Raw genomic sequence first — 21388 nt, 5'->3', positions numbered from 1 at the left:
TTTTTTGTTTATCAAAATGTATTGATAATGATTGCTTGTACTTATTGCATTTACAAATGTGTCTGAGACCCCCGGAAGGGTTCTTAATAAACATAAACTGTGGGGTAATCTTGTCTGAAGAACCCAGAAAGTCACTAATATTATTGCGTTGTGTTATCAAACACTATTTTGTTGAATGCAGAAGATGTGTCTACAAAAAAAAAAACACTTGAGTTAGCCTTTATGGCACGCGCGTTTGTCTCGCGAGACAAGAAGTCTCTCGTGCACACCGGTGCGCAGTTGCTTGGCGACCCGACGCAATCCCTCGAGGTATCTCTCTAGTCTAGAGTTAAGATTATTTTTAGGGCAGTTTATCTTATTTTATTCTACGCGGGTGGGTTGTTGTTACGTTTTTCACGTTGTGACCTGACATTTAGTCAACTTGTCATATCTGAAACGTACAAATTGGGATTGATACATGGCTACTGTAGTGGCTCAGCCTCATTTTATCTTTGGTCTACGGACTGCTGTGACAAACAACGTGTGTTTCTGTGATGAAGAGACTGTGGTGTTTCCCAGCGGAAACAACTGCGTTTGCTACAACTCGGTCCAGCGCTGTCAGAAGTTTATTCCAGGTAGGCCTACTGACTGCTATCATCACTGGCACAGGCCAGAGGTATAGATAAAAACAAAAAGACTTTTGCAGGTTAGGTGAGGTATTAATATATAATATTAATATTAAAGATATTATATATTATTAATGTATCTAATATTTTATCTTGAAACATATTGTGTATAAAATGTGTTTGTTGTTGTTTCATATCAATATGTTCTTGTCATTTTGTTGACCACAGTCTCAGACCGAAACCCAAACCTGAGAGCTTTGGCCATCAGTGCTAACCGGCGATACCTGGCGGTGTCAGAGAGTGGAGACAGAGCCACCATCACAGTGTTTGACCTGCAGCATGAGCAGGGCAGGAAGAGAAAGGTCCTCACTGCAGGAGACTTCCAGGTGCAGGAGTTCACATGCATGGCCTTCTCCCCAGATAACAAGTACCTCATTGGTCAGACTGGAGGCCCGGACTGGGTGCTCATCCTTTGGCTTTGGGAAAAACAGAAGGTTTTGGCTACAGTGACGACTGGCAGCTCAAACGATTTAGTTTCTCAGGTAAAGTGTTAAATGGCAAAGGAGAAAATAAAAAAAAGTCTACTTGCTGTCAGTTAATACAGGAAAGCACATTTGTAATACAATGGTAATAACAAAAACTGCCATGTTAGAATAATCATAAAAATATAATAATATTGGTTGAAATTAATAGATTTCATGATCATGGAAAAATATCACTATTGAGTTGTTTTTTGTCACAACAGGTCAGCTTTAATCCATACAACAACACACAGCTTTGTGTCAGTGGCAGTGGTGTGCTCAGGCTGTTTCGTTACACAGAGGGATCCCTGAAACAGACCAGTTATCCAAAAGTGGAGTCTGTAAACTTCTTGTGCCATGCCTGGTTGACCCAAGATCGAGTGGTGGCTGGGACAGACTCGGGGCGACTTCTACTTTTTGAATCAGGAGAGTTGCGTAGAGAAATTAATGTTAGCAATGCAGCCACTACAGAGCGAGCTGATCGGTATGAGCTTCAGTTGTGACCATTTTGTGCATTGCTCGCTACCGACAGAGCAACACTGAATCTGTTCTTGGACATTATAGGCCTGTGGAGGTAAGAAAGCTCAAAGATGGTGATGTGGATGAGAGCTCCTCACTGCCCAGGGTCACAGCCCTGAAACCACTGTCCAAAGGCTTTGCATGCGCTACAGGACCTGGCACAGTAAGCCTGTTTGAGAGAACTAAGGAGGATGGATACAGGAAGGGCCAGGACATTCTGGTAAATGCCAACTTCATCTAATTTATAAAGCAAAGAAATAGACGTGTGCTCTTGTTTCACATGCCAATTTATTTACTTTGTAGAATGTAGGATCTGGAGGAGATTTCGCTGGTATCGAGCTCAAATATATGCATAGTTTGCACGATCCTGGTTCTGCAAAGTTAGACAATTTCAACACATAAACAAATGATCATTGTTTTAGATTCCTTCAGATCCTTGTGGCAGTGAGCTTGTTCCTGCTGAATCCCAGGAGATCCACTCCTTGTGCTTGAGTCCTGCAGAGGAGACAATGGTCATCAGCACTGACCGGGGACAGCTGTACAGCATCAATCTGCTGTCCGCTCAGAAAAACAAGGTGAAGGCATTTCAACCCTGTAAAGTTTAAATATACAAATGTGCATAGTTTTTGTTTTGCTTTTTTCAAAAAAAATCCCACAATGTACATTTTACACAATTATTAACAAACAATACATCAAAGGAAATTGATGTTCTGTTAGGTCTGATTAATTGCAATTAAATTGAAATTGCATTTAAAAGTCTTGAAAGGTGAGTGCGTCCCTATATTCTGTGATACATAAAGCAGAGGATCCGAGGCACTAATAAAAGTATTAATTAATGGACACGCCCATGCCTTTCAACCAACGGTGGCCTTCTTCAGGATCGAATCCTCTCCTTTATATCAAAATTGAAATTTGCAATTTGCAATTTGTTCTGAACTTTTTTGAACACACATTTTTTTAAATGAATTTGTTTATTGTAATCGTAAGCAGTTCATATTCCATAAAGGATAAGTTCTCTTAGTCTTAAAGAGGGGGTATTATGCTTTTTTCAATCACATAGCACCAGTCTATATCACACTACAATGATGACGAAACCTTCTGTTGGTCTGTAAATGCAGTAAAGCCTCTGTCTCTTTAAGAACCTCTGACCCTTTCCGACACGCCCCCTCCACACGCTGTCTGTGGCATCAGTGGGGAGGGGGTTCTGCTGAGTAGCAGTGGTTGGTTACTCGGCTGGTGACGAAAGCTCGGAGGCGTCTCCAGGAGGTGGGGGCGTTCCTAGGAGGACTCAGGCAAAGCTATCCCTAAAATGGCTGCCATCAGAGTTTTAACATATTACTCAAAAATACGTGAATGTGCCAAGGCAACACTTCAGGCATGTTTTTAATGAGGGAGTGACATAATAACATGATGTAAAGCTTGAAAAAGTCCATTTTGCATAATAACCCCCCCCCCTTTAAAGGGAACGTTATAAATACAAAGGTTTACTTGACTTTGTGCTTTAATCCGAGCTATAATACCTTGTAATAATGGGTATGCGATTAATTGTATCCCATAGGACGGACTACTGCATTTCGAGTTTCTGACCCAGTCATTTCATTCCAAGCCCATCACTGGTTTGTCCATCTGTTTACGCAAACCAATAGTTGCCACAACCTCCCTGGACCGCTCTGTCCGTATCTGGAACTATGAAACCAAGTAAGTACCATACAGTAGAGATCTGTGTTCAACCATATGCAGTAATCAAAATTAACCTTTTGCTCACAGTGGCATTTATTTTTTTCCCCATTCATTTTTCATAGGTTGCTCGAGCTGTACAAGGAGTTCCAGGAGGATGCCTATAGTGTCTCTCTTCATCCCACTGGCTATTTCATCCTGGTGGGCTTTTCAGACAAACTCAGGCTCTTGAATCTTCTCGTAGATGACATCCGTATATTTAAGGAGTTTGCTGTGCGGGGCTGCAGAGAGGTCAGTTGTCGAAACATGCTAAATGATTATGTTATGAATGTACTGTATTATGTTTTGTCAAAGTATGTTTAACTGGAACTTTCACTTCTCTTGTCACTATAGTGTGCTTTCAGTCATGGGGGACATATGTTTGCTGCTGTCAGCGGAAATATAATCTCCATATATTCTGTCACATCTTTTGAAAACATCATCAATCTGAAGGGGCACAATGGGAAAGTAAGAATTGAGCCTTGACTTGCATAATTCATACTGTCAGTAGCAGGAGCAGTAGAAACAATAGTTGTAGAAGTAATTGTAAACAATTAAGTTCACTGCCTAATTCATCACCTGTACGGCAACACGACGGGGACAAAAGCTGTTCCTTGTTGTCAGTCAGTGACACTGACTGTACTCCTGCACAGCGCCACCATCTGTTCTGGAGTGTGTATCACAGCTTTAAATGAGACACTGTATGCTGCCAACCTTTGTTTCATTAGTTTTAGCTCTACTGGATTTGTTTTGTAGGTGCGAGGGATTGAGTGGGCCCCGGATGACAGGCGGCTCGTGTCCTGTGGGATGGATGGTGCGGTGTATGAGTGGAACATACAAACTGGGAAAAGGGAGTCTGAGAGTGTGCTGAAGACGTGCAGCTACACAGATGTGAGCTTCTCCTCGGATTACAAAACCATTATCGCAGTGGGAACGGATCACACACTGAAAGAAATCCAGGACTGCCAGGTTTGTGGGCCCATGAGGTCGTACTTTACAGCAGATTATATTAAATACCTATACCATTCTTGGTAAAGATATTAAAAATATGGTATGCTATGGTATGGTTTCATGGTTGTTACCATGAAATAAAGTGCATTGGCAGATCCTGTCCTGTTTCCATGACTAATTATATTAATTACAATTTTTTACTTTATGCACCTTGCTACTCACCTTATAGCTATGCTATTACTGTGCTACTTCTATAACCGGTTATTAGATGGTTTTATAAGGGGTACTGGATTATATTGCCGGGATGATGTTTTAAAAGTATTAACCTTGCACTGCAAGCTCAATTGTCATGAGATCTTAATGTTCTGTCCCAATTTGAACTGTAATATCAACATGGCATTTACCAAGTTATAATTTACCCAACTCTTAAAGTGGTCCCTATATACAACAGTAGTAAACAAAAATGTAATCAGCAACCCAAACTGTTGTAGGCATCTGTTTTGAATCTTGTAAATGTTTACAGGTGTTGGGGGAGGTCCCTGCAGATGTGGTGGCTCACAGTGCTGTGGCAGTGTCCCGCACTGGCAGAGTGGTTTTCACTGGCACCGACAGTGGGGCCATTCGAGCTATAAAGTACCCTTTACCAACGCAGAAGGAGTGGGCTATGTACCAGGCCCATTGTGCTCCAGTCACCAAGGTAAACCTGGATAACAATATTTATGTATTACTATAAGGTGTATAATTACTGTATGCCAGAAGTTTTTACTCTGTGTTCTACTTTTACAGAGCTTGTGTAATTATGGGTTTTCTTAGGTGAATAGCTCAGACTTCCAGACAGATAAATAATCAGAGTCCAATGAATCTATTCTACAACCGTGTTTAAAAACAGGTGTTAACACCTGTGCACTGTTTTGTGTTACTAACTTGTGAAGTGGAGATAATCTTGAAGAGTCAGTCGTCTACATTAAGACATGACTCTGTTTCCCTCTTAATACTACTACTACTACTATATTTGCATACATATTTGCAGATTGTGTTCTACATGTTCATAAATTACTGGGAGCTCCTGAGCAACAGTTTGGAGAGCCATTATCTTCTTTGCTTTGTTTCAGATGCTTATTACGCTTGATGAGCAGTTCCTGGTGACTATATCTGAAGATAGCTGCCTGTTAATCTCAAAAATCATTGACAAAGAAGGTCGCAGATTGAAGACTAGCAGGCAGATTATCCACACTGAGGAGGTCCTTGTTACCAAGTCAGACCTGGAGGAGAAGGTGCGTCAGGTTTTAAGGCTGCGTGTCTCCGAAAAACGTAGCTAACTTTATATTTCTGCGTTTTAGAATCAGACTATGATGGAGTTGAGGATGCGTCTGGAGGAGATGATAATGGAGAATGAGTATCAACTACGCCTCAAAGACATCAACTACAATGAGAAAATCAAAGACCTTACGGAGCGATTTACCCAGCAAATTGACTCTCTGCAGGAAATGCAACAGGTCCTTTGACACTGACTTAATTATGTGGTTACAAGTATAATGATGATATTCATTGATAGTTTATAGTTGTGATGATATTCCAATTCTTTTTGTGCCTGAAGTCCAAGGCTTATATGAATATGCTCCTTTAAGCAAGTGGTTTTGCATAAAGAAAAGTAATTTGGAGACACACACAGGTCGTTTTTAAACAATTCTCTTTCTGTAGGCCTTGAAGTCTGACATGGAAAAGCAGGAACTTAAGTACACTGATAATGCTGCTGAAGCTCTGGGGAAACATTCAAAAGTGGTGAAAGACTTAGGTAACTGTGAGAACTATTGTAAATCTGCAATACTGTTGTTCTGTGGGCTGAAGTAGCTAAGTGACCAGTGTTAAACCAATCTTATTCATTCTAACAGAGGAATCTTACAGTCAGAAGCTGATAGTGGAACATGAGCGCTTCAAGGATCTGCAGTGTGAGTTTGAGAGGATGCAGCAGGACTTTGAGCAGAGGCAGAAGGGGGCAGCAGTGAGCAGCAGCAGCGCCCTGGAGGAGCAGAGGCAGCGTTACGAGGAGCTGCTTCAGGAGAAGAGGGAGCAACTGGCACAGGTTTTTACTTTCTCAATATGGAGGAGATACTTCACAGTTTGTTCTCATGCCACGTTGTTTCTGTGTATAATAGTATAGTACAATATTACGTAACCATGGTCTCTCTCATCAAGCACTTTTCGTCTGACCAGTCACATAGCCTTGGTTTACTATAGAAACCCCACCAGGAGCCTGAAGACAAATCAAACAAATTAAGAGTTTTTACCACGCTAAAACATTTTCTTTTTCCACAGACTGAAGATCAAGCAAAAGAGCAGAGTGACGAGTATAAAGAGATGATAAAACAAATTGAGGAGGATGAAAATAAGATGATCCATGACATGCGAATACAGTATGAAAAGAAATTGCACACCGAGAAGGAGACCAACAGGAGTTTGAAAGGGGAAACTGGCATCTTAACACAAAAGGTGAGAAGAGCACATTTGGAGATTTACTAGTGTTGTGGAAGTTCTAAATTGTTAATATCTGTGTCTGTTTTTGGTGCTGTGAACAGCTCTACAGCCTGCAGAGACAAATAGACGACCGCAACAGTGACATCAGTGCACTGAAGCAGGAGCGCCAGGATCTACAGGGCCTCGTCTGCTCTCAGGAAGGGGACATCAGCGACCTGAAGAGGAAGATCTCCGGACTGGAAAAGACCAACCAGGACAAGGTCAATCTTCGGTGTATTGTGCAAATAAAATTATGAGAATATGTGACTTCTGTTGTAAAAACGAGTTCTGTAAGGGGAATATGTAAATGGTAAGTTGAAGGCTTTGTCAATCTGAAAATTGACTGAAGATATTATAGCGTGGTCATAAGACGGACCCTTTCAGCTTCACCATCGAACAATATTGTTAATTGTGTCAACAAAATGTCAATGTGTTGAATAAAATGCTCGTGAATTTTCTTGTGTAGGATAACACTATATCCAGTTTGAAGAAGAAGAATCAGGACCTGGAGAAGCTGAAGTTTGTCCTTGACTTCAGGATACATGAGCTGCAGAATCTGACCGAGCCACAACAAGTGGAGCTAAATGCAAACAAGGAGCGGATACAAAAGGTGTGGCTGCTAAGCCCAAACATACAGTTTGAAAAAAACAAAGAATAATATGCTCTCATAGACCTATATACTGTATGACAATAAACATGTCAATTTGAATTCATATTATTTTACTCTTTTTCATAATTTATTTCTCATGTTTGACAGTTGGAGGAGGAGCTGGTACAGACTGACAAGCTCAACACGCATCTGAAGCTCACAACCTCTGAACTGAAGCTGAGACTGAGGACTAAAGACAAAGAGATGCACAAAGAGATGCAGAAGGTCAGTAGTCAATCAAAGTTTAATTCATCTCATTGGGCTTTAATATTTTATGTTTAAGTCAGTACATAATCATCACACAGTCACAATCATGTGTGAATGGCCAAATAGTTTGGAGATGTTTTTAACCTACAAACTGCATCAATCTAATCTTTAAACCTCTTTTTGGTGAAAACAGATGAAGGATTTAGAGACCCATCTACAGCGGCTGAAGTCAGAGCTTCATAGCTGCGCAGGTTTCATCCAGGAGCCTAAGAAACTAAAGGACTGTGTGCAAATGATCTACGGTCGATATGTACAGCCCACTGACATGGTATGTTATACTAAGTGAATGGTAAATAACAGACAGAAAATGTCATTCATGTTTATGCTGCTCCTCCAAACACACAATTTCCACACACAAAAAGTCCATGGTTTGCTTTCGTTTTTTGTGTCGCTGACACAGAAGAGATTACCTTATTGAGATGGTAAATGTTACACATGTGCAAGAACACATAGTAGTTTGCCTGGCCAGCCAGACACCCCTCCTTTCTGTTCAGAAGAAGAACCTACATGTCTTTGAAAAAGCATGTAGTTTGGCAGGCCAGGCAACCTTTGGCACTACATTATACAGGTAGTTAGTATTTATGTATATAGAGTATGATTGTCATTTTATGACACCCAAATTACAATAAAAACTGCTTGCTGTTGTCTGTTCTTGAGGTGGAGAAGACGAGCAGTTCAGAAGAGGAAATTCAGCACATATTCTTGCTCCATAGAGGTCACATGGAGAGGACTGTGACTAGTTTGAAAATGAGACTGGCCAAGGCTGCAGAAGAACATGAAAAAATCTACACAAAGCTCATGAAAGTAAAGCAACTTTCTCTTTTGTTCATTTGAAACATTTCAAACCGTTTGAGTTTGTTCGCCTTTCGCTAAATCTGGTACAAATCATCTCTTCTTTTGTTAAGACTAATGGTTTAAACTAACTAATTAATTTGCAGGAGAACGTGTCCTTGGTTGGAGAAATCAATGAACTACGAAAGGAGCTGATCATTATGAAGTCACAGACCAAAGCTATGAGAGCCTCTGCCAAAAGGTCCAGCCGATCACGTCCCAGTTCAGACGGACCCACAGAGAAGTCATCATGTGAAGATCTTTAAAATGAAGCCTTACATTTTAGGCCAGTGGTTTTCAAACTGTGGCACATGTACTGCAGTAGGATCATGTGCAATTTTAGTCTTAATTTCAAAGCGATGATTTCATTTAGTAAAGCTATTATGTTAGCCGTTTTCTGGTTTAGATATTTAGTCCAATTAAGATATATTTTAGAGCAGGTTTAGTCCTGATTAGATCAGGCCTGGTACTTGAAGGTGAAATATTTTATGAGGTGGTACTTTGTGTGGAAAGTTTGAAAAGCCCTGTTCAAGATTAGGAGTATGTTTTAACCACTTAACTCCCACCTGAACCAAGCAGATTTTCTCCAGTTTGGTTTCTTCTACAAGCTTCTTGAAAATAAGGACCAAAATAGCGATGAAAACGAGACGTATACGAGGATGAAAACACAACAAAAAAGTTACAAAAACACATTGTTATAAAAACCAAAAAAACAAACACATGGCAAAAAGGCAACAAAAACGTGACAAAAAAGCGGCAAAAATATGACGACGCGGGAACAACGTGGCCTTAGCTTTCAAATGAGGCGTATAGACCCATAGGCTGTGACGAGAAGCTTTTAGATTTGGGTAAAGCTAAACATGGAGACAAAATGCTTGGTTAAGGCGGGGGTTAAGAGGTTAACAATTATGTTTTTTGTTTTACAATTTTGTATTTTTACATTGAAATGCTGATTTACGGATTATGCAAGTGTACTGTTGTACAGTCTCTAAAATAATGTCAGCATATTTGCTGATTTCCTACTTTATAATTATTCTAGAAATGTAAAAGACTAGGACACTAGTAATACATGAACTTTATTCTTGTGTCTACTACAGATAATGATCAACACACAAGAAACTAAGCATTGTGACTCAAAGCATATACTGAAATGAATAAATATATACAGGCAAAGTTGAAATGAAAAATGATTTTAAACATTTGTGGACATCTTGGTGAGGTTTTGGTTTAGATCCACTATATTCATGTCAATCTGTCGGTGCAGTTCATCCATAGAAGACGACACTCTGTCAAAAAGAGTCTAGACATGGACAAAAGTTGTGTGAGTGAAAGATTCATGAAGAAACAAATATAGTCAAGTCCTCAGACGATACAGACCTGGGCCTTCATGGTCTCTTTGCTGCACACATCTCTCAGACTCTGGATTTTAGCCTTCAGGTGTTGGGTCTCATTTGTTATCTCCTGAATTCTGTTGGCCATCTCTTCACGTTTATGGTGGATTTGGTTGCATTGTCTGGAAAATAGATCGTTTTTTCATATGTTTCAGCAGGAATCCTTTATTTATTTATTTATTTTAATTATTAGACATTGATTAAATAACTTAAGAAAATAACTTATTATATTGCTGAACAAATGGTTTTCAGAACGATGACAGAATGAATGCGTTCAGGATATACATACCCCATTACATCTTGGACATGCTGGTCTTTCATCTCCATTTGCTTCTGTTTGCGGATGTTCTGTTTAGACTCTTTGTCCTGCTTTATCCCCAGCGCCCGCTTCAGCTGACCCTCCTCCAGACACAGGTTCTTCAGTTCCTTCAGCTTCTTCTCGTACAGCGCTGTCAGCTCCTGGTTCTACACAGATAGTTAAAGTGTCAAAAAACATATTACAGTTTTCAATATTCCCATGAGAAAGCAGCTGCTGAAAAAGCACGCAGTACCTCCTCCTGGTGCTGCTTGGTGTTGTTCATGCTGTCCTCAAGCTCCAACAGCAGCCCGTACATCTGCTGACTGTCGGCTTCAGAATGGCTCACAACCTGTACCATGCTCTGCAGCTCCACCGCATACTCATCCGCTTGCTCCTGCAGATCACGCCACACTCCAATGAGAAAAATATATACGCCAACACTGTTTAGTCAAAGCAAAGTGTAAACGTCTTACAATGGAAAGTTTGATGCTCTTCACATTGTCTCTCATCTTCTCCATTTGGCTCTTGAGTTCCTCTGGAGACTCGACGATCTGAGACTTGAGTTTTGTGACGTCCTCCTTTAAGTTTGTAACTTCCACCTTGTCCTGGGCCTGACCAACACATCGAACAATAGGCAGCATATTTTAATGCTCTTTCAACAATGAACACACATCCCTGGTTAATTGATATATTAAACAACAAACGTCATATCAAATAAGCAATATTGTACAATGCTGTTTAGCTTTCAGAAAAGCTTGATACATGAGTGTGGTTTATTTATTTATTTTACCAGCTTAATCACACTTTCGATATTTCATTAATCATGATGGATTGCAGTTAATTATAGTGTAGTTATGCTTGTAATTAATACTAGGCTAGGTGTGTGTGTGTGTAAGGTTAAAACATATGATGCAATTAATACATGACTTATTTGTTAGTTTTGCTTACACATGTTTTCAAGTGTTACGATGCTGATAATTACAATTACTATCGCCATTACACATACCAGTTTCTGAGTCTTCTCTGCAATTTTGGTTTTCCATTCTGCGATACAGTCAGTTTTTGTATTCTGTAAGGAGATATAAAATTATACATTTTAATTTTCAATCCAGACATACAGGTCATTAACAAGGCGAGAGCAGAGAATAAACTAGTCAGGGTTGAACTCATCTCTACAGCAGTGGTTCTCAACCTTTTAGAGCCGCGACCCCCACTGTAACAGTTAATTAGGATCGTGACCCCCACCCGGGTCAGACCATGGGAAAAACAGGGACTTTAACCCCTTAACTTCCGCCTGAACCGAGCACATTTTCTCCAGTTTGGCTTTACCCCAGTCCAAAAGCTTCTGGAAAAAAGTTGTGAAAATAGCAACAAAACTGAGACGAAAACAATGATGGAAAAGTGACAAAAAAGTGATGAAAAATGTATGAAAAAGTGGCAAAAATGTCACAAGAAATTTGACCAAAAAACTGAAAAAAAAATGTGACAATAAAATGACAAAAATGATGAAAAAGTTACAAAAATGAGTTGAATACCAAACAAAAAATTATGGAAAAAAAATCTGATGACGTGAAGAAAAAGATCCTCTCAGTTCAGGCGGGAGTTAAGAGTTTAACCTATATAACTCTTAAAAAACAAAGAAAGAACAATGGCTAAAACAAAAATGAATTAAATTTAGAACAAATAATGGCACCCTGGTAAAATAGCATGTATGCTACGACACCATAATAATAATATTAAAATATATAATTTATCTATATGCTCTGGCGACCCCCCAAAATTGTCTCGCGACCCCCTAGTGGGTCCCGACCCCCAGGTTGAGAACCCCTGCTCTACAGGATGTATTTGCCCCATACAGCTGCAGCTCATGACCAGCAATACTAAGTTGAAAACGTCTTCAATTCAAAACACAGGAGTTATGACCGATTAAAAAGGAAAACTCCTGTATGACCAAGAGCTCATGCAAACATTTTAGTTAGAGATAAATAATTGATCTGGAAGTGCTTGTCCACACCAGTTCCATGAGGCACACTATGGAGACTTTTACTGTAAATGCACCAAGGTTTAATCTGAACCAAAGATCACAAGTGTGAACGAGCCCTCTGTCACATACAGCAGAGCAATATGCGTAAAACACAAACAAATCATTTTTTAAATCTGCAAATAAAATGCACTAAACATACATATAAATAAATAAACATATAAATAGCAGCTAAGTGTAAAGGACTTACCACTTCCTGGTACTCGTGAACTGTGGTGGCATGTAGTTCAGACAGAGCCGCAGCAAGCTCATCTGCCTCCGCCTTCTGTTCTGGGGGGATGGTCCTGAATGAACACAGAATTATACAAGAAAAAATGTAAATGAACGGTCAATTCATTAGAAAAAGTGCCAGCAATAACCCCTGTTGTTTTTAATGCGACGATGAACAAGAGACGTGATATAGCATGTGATGAAAGACACTTACGTCAAGATCTCAATCTTCTTCTCAGCCTCTTTATTAAATCTGACATAGGTCTGCAGCCTGTCCATGTCAGCCCTCTAATAATACAGGAACAAAACTTATCATCTTGATAGCTATAAATTAACTCACTCATCACAGCATTTGCAACTTACAAATTTGGCTTGTTTCTCCACAACCACCTCCATCCTCTGATTTCTGAAGTGAATGAAGTTCATGATGGCACTCAGAACTGTCAATGTTTTTTGTTTCTCTGGAAAATTCAATAGATGCTTTTTAAACGTCTCAACTAAAACCAGCACATCTTACTCCATAATGCTCAAATGGAATAAAGAATGTATACTTACTTGGAGCTAAAAGATCATTCAATGAGAAATCAAAAACCAGGCAGCTTGGCAGAAACTGACGCCTACATGTGAGAAAGGGTCTTATTACTTTGATAATAAGGAATAGTCAACTTCAGAAAAAATACAGGAAATTAGTTTATTAAGCAAACTAAAAATGTGGCATGGCTTGGGTTGCATGGGGAATTTTCAACGTTGGACATTTTCCATGGGAATGAACGGGAATTCATGGGAATAAACATGGAATTAACAAATTTAGGTTACTTCTTTGCAGACAGAAAGAAAACAAAGAAATCATCTTCGCCATGTCTGATGGGCAGAGTTTGAAGAGGACAATGTTTTAGGTGTTGATTACAAAAACGGGCTTTTAAAAAATGTATTAACTAATTCTATGTTTGTTTCCATCTTGCGTATATTCACCAGTGTGTGCAGCATTACAATATATTGCTTTAAAAGTGTATGTGTTTGATTGCTTAGGCCACTCCTGTACAGTATTGGTCACCGTTTGTCATGATCTCAGTTGGAGACCCACCACTCATTAGAAAAAGCATTAAACAGAATTTAGGTTTAGGTTTTGGTCTTCACACTTCTTCTATGGGTTTGGGGTGTGACATTACTCAATGTTTTATGGTTCAAAAACATAAATATTCAACCAAAAGTGCAATAATATCACGTTTATGTTTTTGAATTTTTGAAAATTGCCAAAATTCTCAATCCAATGATCCCATTGGGAATTTATCCGGAATTTCCCCCTCCTTGCAACCCTTAGCATGGCTAAATATCAAGTGTAAAGTAGCTTGGGTGACCAGTTTATGCAAACATTATGATTCCAATGAACAGCCTGGGCAATATTGCACATAATCTGCAAATAAGCAAAAAAAGAATAACTCTCACATGCGAATGTATACACTCAGGATGGAGGTCATCCCTTCATGGTACTGAGGATACTGGATGTTTTCAACGAGTGGCAGCTGTGAAAACCATAAACAATGCAGTGAGTGAAGTGAGTAAAAGAGCAGGAGAAAACGTATTGCGGATGAAAAAATACATGTCTGACCATGGAGTGATATTCAGGTCTAAAACGGTAGAGGAGGTGCAGCACTCTCATGTAGAGGGTCTGAACGGTCTCAGGCTGGAAAGAAGAGACGCACTTTTCAATGATCTCCGATACATTCTCGTGTGTTTAATAAGATGTCTGTAACAGTTTAGTAACAATGTGAAAAGTACTGGCCCGTATGTCTTTTTTCATTTATAACGGCACATTTGCAGTCATGACTTTATAAACTTGGTAACATAATTGGCGTAATGGTGAGATTAATAGTACCTTTGGAGAAGGGACGAGGTCACTCTTGGTAAGGTGCTTCGCTTCTTGTCCAGTCAACACCTCTGTTCGATAAAAATTAACAATAGCGTCCACAGCATAAACTGGGAATGTGTTTTCGGCCATTTTTGCAGCCTACAGACAGATATCGAAAACAAAAACAAATTGACAGATTTCCAACTCAACGCCTCAAAACAAAACTGGCGCCTTAAATCGGCTTCCTGTTTGATTCTCTGCTCAAGATCTGATTGGTCAATTTCTTCTTCTCTGACAAGGGTCTGGGCTTGTTCTGCTCACTACCGCCACCCACTGAGAAATGACACAAATGATTGTGTCATTAGATTGTAATGTCAGCAACGTCTTTACAATGTTTTGTTATATTCTAAATTAAAAATGGCGGTATGCAGCAATCCAATAACATATTTGGTGAAAAAAATTAAGTAAGAAACTCTTAACTCTTTGTTTACAGCTAGTGGGCGCCAATTCTCCACAGTCAGAACAGGGAACTGGTGGGGGTGGGGGGATATAGGGGTTTTTGATAGAGTGTAGGTGTGTTTGTATTTTTGTGGTATTTTATTTATTTGTTTATTCTATGGTAAATTTGTATTTGTATTTTTTTGTTGTTGTTGTTGCTTTGTTCACGTACAAAGGATGTAGTTAGTTTGTAAGCTCATTGTCTGACCCATACTCCGGAACAGTGGGAGGCGGTAATGCTCCTTTAAGCTGGTTGCCAACCGCCGCAAAACAAGAAGAAGAAGAAGAAGATTCTCCACAGTCACCATACCTGCACGTGACATAACACGGAAGTTATTGCAAAACACCCATGGACGTTCTGTAAAAGCCACGGATCGTCTAGTGCAGTGTTTTTAAGTAGTTGGAAGTTTGTGTTTGAGCAGCTTGAGATGAGTATATAGCCAGAGTAAAACAGTCATGGCCGAACAGTGGGTTGAGAGAATCAGTGTTTTCTGTAGTAGTCCGACCCAGTTCCTCTCCGCCACCGGGACCACAGCCGAGACGGTTCTGGCAGAGCTTCTGCGTGAACTGCGAGATGACCGAGCCGCTGCGAATGTTAAGGTGCAGTCCGCGACTTGAGTACCGGGTGTACAAAAGTCTACTACCTTTACTAACCACACAGAAAACACATATTTGTAATTTTAGTCATTTATTTGTGATTGTAATTATGCATCAAGCCATTGGTAGAATGGGAAACTATCACACTTTGAACTCGAGTTGGAGGAGAATACATTTCATGACGTGGACAACAGATTTTACAGGGTGGACTGTTTTTTAAAATAATGTGTTTGATCAGCACAAGACTGAAACGAGGAACCTGCTGGTCAATGATGACATAAAGAAAGAAGTAATATGGAGAAGTGCCTAACTTTAAACTAAACATGCACACACCATACAGACCATGTGTTTTGTGAAATTATGAGTGCATGTGAATATGTTTGAGAAAATTAATATATGACAATTCATGTCTGTTTTGTCTTGCAGGTTCTTCTACTTGGCCCTTTCTGCGAGCAGCCTCTGGTGCTCTGTCCCTCATACTCAATTGGTGAGGAGACGGCCCTGGAGCTCATGTCTGTGTATGCTCAGTGTCCTCCAAAGGCTCTTTCTCTCCGCTGTCACCTGCTCCTGGCCATCACCTGCGTGTTGATAAGCACAGAATGTGTCAGACGCCAATCATACGCCACTAAGGATTTTCTTGAGTTGCTACTTCCGATAGTCCAGGACACAAGTGAGCTTCACTCAGACAGTATGTCTCGTTCAGTGCGAGCCACTGCATGTGACTGCATGAGGGAGCTTGAAGCATGCTGTCCAGGGCTTTTGTCACAGTATTTGGAGCTTCTTGGTGGACTGAGACAAAGGGAAAGCTCCAGGCTGCACCAGGCCTACTGTGATCTGTACACTTTGGTGTTGAGAAATGCTGTATATCAGCTTGCACAGGACACTGGAGCTGGACCATGTCATCTGAAAGCTATTCTAGAGGGAGATACCTCAGTTGCATGTGAAGTCACACAAGACTCAGATCTGATAAAAAGTAAAGATTTGGGTGCACTATCTTCTCTGGTTCTGGGTCCGATGGGTGTTGTGCCCACCATCCACACTGGGCCTGACTGTAAAGAGCTACGGTCAGTGCTGTCTTCTCTGCTTGAGGACTCATACCTGCTCACTCCTCTGGCTCAGGCGGCTCTGCTCCACAGACTCACTGAAGTGGTTGCAATGGTTCCAGGAGTACTGCCAGCCATATTCAGAACTCAGCTGCTCCGGCTGTTGGGCACCACTGAGGTCAGTTGCTGCATTATAACTTGCAATGCTTTTAATTTGTCAGAAATAATAAGGGTTATTACTTGAATGGTGAAAGGCAGATAAAGATCCTCCTGTTAATTGTGCCTTATCCAAGTATTCAGCAATGTGCTTACTTCACAGACTTGCTGTTATCTACTGAGTTGAGTCTAGATTTAATCAATGCTTAACACTGCCCTACTATTGTGACATATTGACTTGTATAGCTTTAGCTCGGGGGATTTATTTTTCCAGTGGGACTTCCATCTGTCATTTGTCAAATGATTGATCACTTTGTTATATCAATGACTTTTTTTTATTCTTTAGATTTCCCTCCTTCACACAACTCTGCTGATGAAGAGTGCGTTCACAGACAGCCTGTTCAGTGCTGAAGACGAAGCATTCATCCTGAAACGTCTGGTAGTCCTCTCACAACACCCATTGCTGTGCACACCTGAAAAACTCTTCTACATGCACTGCCTTCTGCATTTCCCAGAAAATCGCCCAATTGGTTGTGGTGATGGAGACGAGACGCTGCCAGTGCTGTTAACTCCACAGTTAGCAACAGCATTGGTGCCAACAGTGTTTAATGATAGCATAACTATGCTTGCGCGATTCAACCTGCTGTCTTTGGTTTATTTAGAGAATGGGGAGGGAGAGGAGGAAGAAGGGAGGGGTCTGGCATATCTGTACGAGCATCTGGCAACGTTCCTTGGTATTGTAGGAAATGGGGCAAACCGTGAAATTGTTACCACCTTTTTCAGAGCTGCCTTCCTTTTTCTGTCTTACTTTGGTCACATAGAAACATACTCAAGCAGCCTGATTAATCAACTGTGTAAGCTCTATCTCAACCACACCCACGTGGCCCCCCATCTTATAAACTTGGCAAATGAGACTCAAAACAAGCTGCCAGATTCAAGCTGGACAGTGGCATTGCTCCAAGGCTTTCAAAGGACCATCACAAAAGAGTCACTCTCAAGGCTAACCACACAAGAACTCAACTGCCATCTAAAAATCCTGGCAAGAGCAGCTGATGAGGGGGACATCCCACAGCACAGCACACTCCATTTCCTCTCTGCTGTTGTTGTAGCATCATCTGCATCTTTGCTCGGAAACTGGCGTTTGGGCAACAGTATATTAGCAGTTTGCCGCCGTTTGCTAACACACCCAGGCCTGGACACTTTGCTTGTACCTTTAGCTGATGTCCTCCAGCACATGGCCACCAGCTACAGGGACACAGACATTCGGGACCACAGTCGCCTCTACTATACACTTCTCACTAACCTTTCCAAGGAGAAGCTTGCAGGGATGTTAGAGAGAGGCACTGCTACAGAAGGAGATCACGTCAAGAAGAGAACATTGTCTTGCATTGTGACAGAGAGCGAGGGACAGTCTTGCATCTTGACAATTCAAACTATGGAAAAAGAGGTTATAAAACTCATAGAACTTCAAGCTTTTGAGACACACCAGATATCAGAAGATGTAATGGACTGCACATATGATTCTACGGAAGTGATGGCTGCATATAGAGCTCAATTTGACAGTCCTGACTTTGCATCAGAGGTGACCATAAACTACCAACTGGTTCACACTGGAGAAAGAGACTCTCATTATGACCATCTCTTCAGTATTTGCCTACACTTGAGCCTCACAGACGAGCATTATGAGGAGCTAAGTGACATCAGTTTACCATGTCTCTTCAGAGAAAGGCCTCCCTCCATAGTAAAACTGAAGCTAAAGCCAAGGCAGCCATACCCAACCACTCTGCACGCAAGTGCCGTTTTCACCACACAAGAGGGGCTCACTTGGTATTCTGGGCTTCCTGATATACAAATCTCTTTCCAGCAGACTTTTTGCCCAGTCCCTGTACCAAACGCCTGGGGTAGACTCAGCAAATTAAAGCTGTTCGATGCTCTATGGCAGGAAATCTGCACAGAATGTGAAGATGTGGTGGAATTTGCTACCAGTCTGTTTTGCTGCCAGCTAGAAAAAGATGAATTGGACGCTCTGGTGGACAAACACTTTAAACCCTTCCTCGTATCAGATGACAGCGCGAAGGAAGAGCTCAAAGTGTTGGTATTTTTGCCTCCACTGTCTCACATGCTGTTGAAGATAAGATGTGAAGAGGATGCAGTAAACTTTGACATAGCAACAGACAACTGGCATCTCCTACCTCACATCAGCTCATTTTTACAGGCATTAACATCAGGGGGAAAGTCCCACTGTTAACACCTTTTATTTTTTATTTTCGTAACTTGTAAGAATAATGAATCTGTAAATGAAAGAAAATTCTGTTGAATCATCTATGAGGTATAATTCAAGATTGCCTATTATGGTACAGATTTGATTTCTTTCGTTTTGTGTCAAATTGCTTACAAGCAAAATCATGCTTGTTTTGGGAGTTGGACACAAATAGTGACAGCAATGATTAAAAACATTCAAAATAAAACACAAGAATACATAGTGAGAATTACCAAATCATTGTTTAGTGATCCAGAGCCAAGCAAATGTTATGTCTGAATTTGCAATAAACCATGTGTGTTGTGTGACTTCTATCTCCTTTCACTTACGCTAACGCACAGAAAACAGGTTTATACAATATCAAGGAACTATTTTATTTTTTACTCGTGCTGCTATGCAATATTTAAATCAGTTTGAGTTACTTCACATTTCAGATACCATTAATAAGTCACATAAACTTAGGTGGTTCCTTTGTAAACAGTCAAACGATTCAGCATCAAATATGCATAATTTATATCTGTACATGTTTATATTAAAAAAAAAGTTATAATGATTCCAAAGTAGGGCACTTAAAATGGTGTCTGGAAGCATTGTCCTTATAAAAATCCAGTATTGACCGATTCAGTCCAAAATGTATTCATTCAGATAGACCTTTGAAGTTAGGGGCTGAGCTTGATGGCAGGGCTATCTGCTGACTTAGAAGCTTGTCCATAATGGCAATCTCTGCGTCCCTCTTCTCCACGTCTTCTATGGGAGTCCAGGACATGTCATGCTGTAGTTTGAATGCGCCAATAAACGGATGAGGGCAGCTCGGACCCCACTCCTGATAAACAGAGAACAGGCACAGAGACTCTGTAAATAAAGTTACTTAATCTATGTGAGACTGCAGCAACCTTTGAACTTGAAATGTCACACTCGTGCACTTAAAGGTGATCCATTTCTTCCCCACATTTTAAAAGGGTTAGTGGAACAGTATGTACAAAAACGACTCCAAAAACTCACCTTAGGAGAGATAATTGAGAAATACTTCTGTCCAGATGGTCGTTCATAGAGGTAGTACATAGTCCCTGGTTTCTTCACTATGTTACAGGCTGCATGGTGGAGGTCTGCATCTCGTTTAGCCTCTTCCAAAACCTTAACATAGGGTTTGTAGTGTTGATAATGATATATGGGTAAAATCATATTTTCCTAAATAATGGAATATGTATTTCACCTTTCTGGCCTGTTCTTGCAGGTATCTGATCTGGTCTGCTATTACAGTCAATCTGTTGCAGGCATTTGCTTTAATAAAATCATCACCCTTGAAGAGAAAAACAAATGTGTAATGCCTCACAAGGAAAACATGTTTGTGAGAGTTATCTGACTGTATTTGTACCTTTTGTACTTGTGAAGCTAAAGCCATAAGGTCCATAGGGTCTCCCACTCTGGTGGTCTGGTAGGAACTGACCAGCTCCAGACCGCTGGGGTTGGGGCTGTTTTCAACCAGAGTCACTAAGCAAACAAGAGAAGGGATAAGACATTCATATGCAACGTTTTAAAACACATGACAAAACTTATGTTACCTAGGCTAGACTTATGTTTGTGTGACAGAAAATGTATATAGTTCATAAAACACAGAATGAGATTAAATGATGAACGTTTTACAATTGAAGTCCATTAACTTGTCAGCTGTCTGAAAAATGTATATGGTTAATGTAGTGACACGTGCAGTCATAAACAACATAGGCCTACAGTACTACGTTAGCGCATACAGTAAGGTTATTTCTTTTACTTTTCTAGTTACCTGTGGTGGTTCTGTCAGGCTGGTTCGGAAGGCTCACCGCTCGATCCATTTCTGCTTCACCTACGACCAGGGAGATCTGAAAGAAAAGCTCCTCAGAAATACTTCTTACATCAGATAGGTTTTGTAACTATTTATGTTTTGCACAGAGTAGCAAATAGACAGGTAGCATATAGGGGTCCTCAATCTCCTCCCCCTAACCACAGAGGGTTGGCTTTTGATGTGCCTGAATAGAATTAAAAATATTTATTTAAACTAATGGAAAATCAGCAAGAAATATTTATTTCATTACTTATTTTTAAAACATATTGGCTTCGGCTTATCAATCAATATATTAACAAATATTGTGGTACGTTTGTGTTTCATATTTTAAATGCGGCAAACGCTAGAATGCCCACGAATAAAGCATGAATACTTTTTTTGTTCACGGATTTGTGTGCGTGATGCACATTGGCATTGAAGTAAATAAAATAAAAAAAGTAAATGATACATGGATCTATAACCATCTATATCGATGTGGAGCGTAGCAACAGCATGGCAGTTAGCATTCATGTCGAAGGTTCCATCTTGATTTACTTTGTTTTAAAATGTCCATAATGGCAAAATAGTCAATGCCATTTTAGCCCGTGTGGCTCTATATTATGTACTATCATAATTTATCACATAGACAGATACATTGTACACAAATCAGA

At 40.3% G+C, this 21388-nt stretch overlaps 4 protein-coding genes across 4 annotated transcripts; 2 read left to right on the top strand and 2 right to left on the bottom strand.

Moving 5' to 3' along the window:
- Positions 1-315: 315 nt before the first annotated feature.
- On the top strand, positions 316-8946 carry cfap57 (cilia and flagella associated protein 57). The gene is made up of 21 exons (XM_079579152.1): positions 316-614; positions 834-1147; positions 1351-1610; positions 1691-1865; positions 2068-2220; positions 3204-3343; positions 3448-3613; positions 3716-3829; positions 4118-4330; positions 4836-5009; positions 5425-5586; positions 5653-5808; positions 6014-6107; positions 6205-6395; positions 6629-6802; positions 6889-7047; positions 7293-7436; positions 7584-7700; positions 7876-8010; positions 8400-8546; positions 8681-8946. The coding sequence occupies exons 1-21, from the start codon at positions 458-460 to the stop codon at positions 8837-8839; spliced, it is 3504 nt and encodes a 1167-aa protein (XP_079435278.1). The 5' UTR covers positions 316-457; the 3' UTR covers positions 8840-8946.
- A 714-nt stretch (positions 8947-9660) lies between these two features.
- Positions 9661-14581, bottom strand: nuf2 (UF2 component of NDC80 kinetochore complex). Its single transcript, XM_079579139.1, has 13 exons — positions 14390-14581; positions 14123-14197; positions 13960-14036; positions 13069-13130; positions 12877-12974; positions 12728-12801; positions 12494-12587; positions 11269-11331; positions 10736-10873; positions 10516-10656; positions 10254-10429; positions 9951-10086; positions 9661-9873 (listed from the first exon to the last, which is right to left on the bottom strand). Exons 1-13 carry the CDS (start codon positions 14510-14512, stop codon positions 9766-9768), a joined length of 1365 nt encoding a protein of 454 aa, XP_079435265.1. The 5' UTR covers positions 14513-14581; the 3' UTR covers positions 9661-9765.
- Positions 14582-15191: 610 nt separating this feature from the next.
- ap5b1 (adaptor related protein complex 5 subunit beta 1) lies at positions 15192-18904 on the top strand (the record flags this gene model as incomplete). Its single annotated transcript, XM_079578249.1, has 3 exons — positions 15192-15460; positions 15884-16678; positions 17003-18904. Exons 1-3 carry the CDS (start codon positions 15317-15319, stop codon positions 18902-18904), a joined length of 2841 nt encoding a protein of 946 aa, XP_079434375.1. The 5' UTR covers positions 15192-15316.
- Positions 18905-19224: 320 nt separating this feature from the next.
- cUnh1orf50 (chromosome Un C1orf50 homolog) lies at positions 19225-20879 on the bottom strand. Its single transcript, XM_079578929.1, has 5 exons — positions 20700-20879; positions 20292-20407; positions 20130-20216; positions 19919-20050; positions 19225-19739 (listed from the first exon to the last, which is right to left on the bottom strand). Exons 1-5 carry the CDS (start codon positions 20746-20748, stop codon positions 19554-19556), a joined length of 570 nt encoding a protein of 189 aa, XP_079435055.1. The 5' UTR covers positions 20749-20879; the 3' UTR covers positions 19225-19553.
- Positions 20880-21388: the final 509 nt, after the last annotated feature.

Source organism: Gobius niger (genome assembly GCF_951799975.1).
Source record: "Gobius niger genome assembly, chromosome: 20".
Classification (NCBI taxonomy): Eukaryota; Metazoa; Chordata; class Actinopteri; order Gobiiformes; family Gobiidae; genus Gobius; species Gobius niger.
This window is presented reverse-complemented; position numbering and strand designations above follow the sequence as displayed.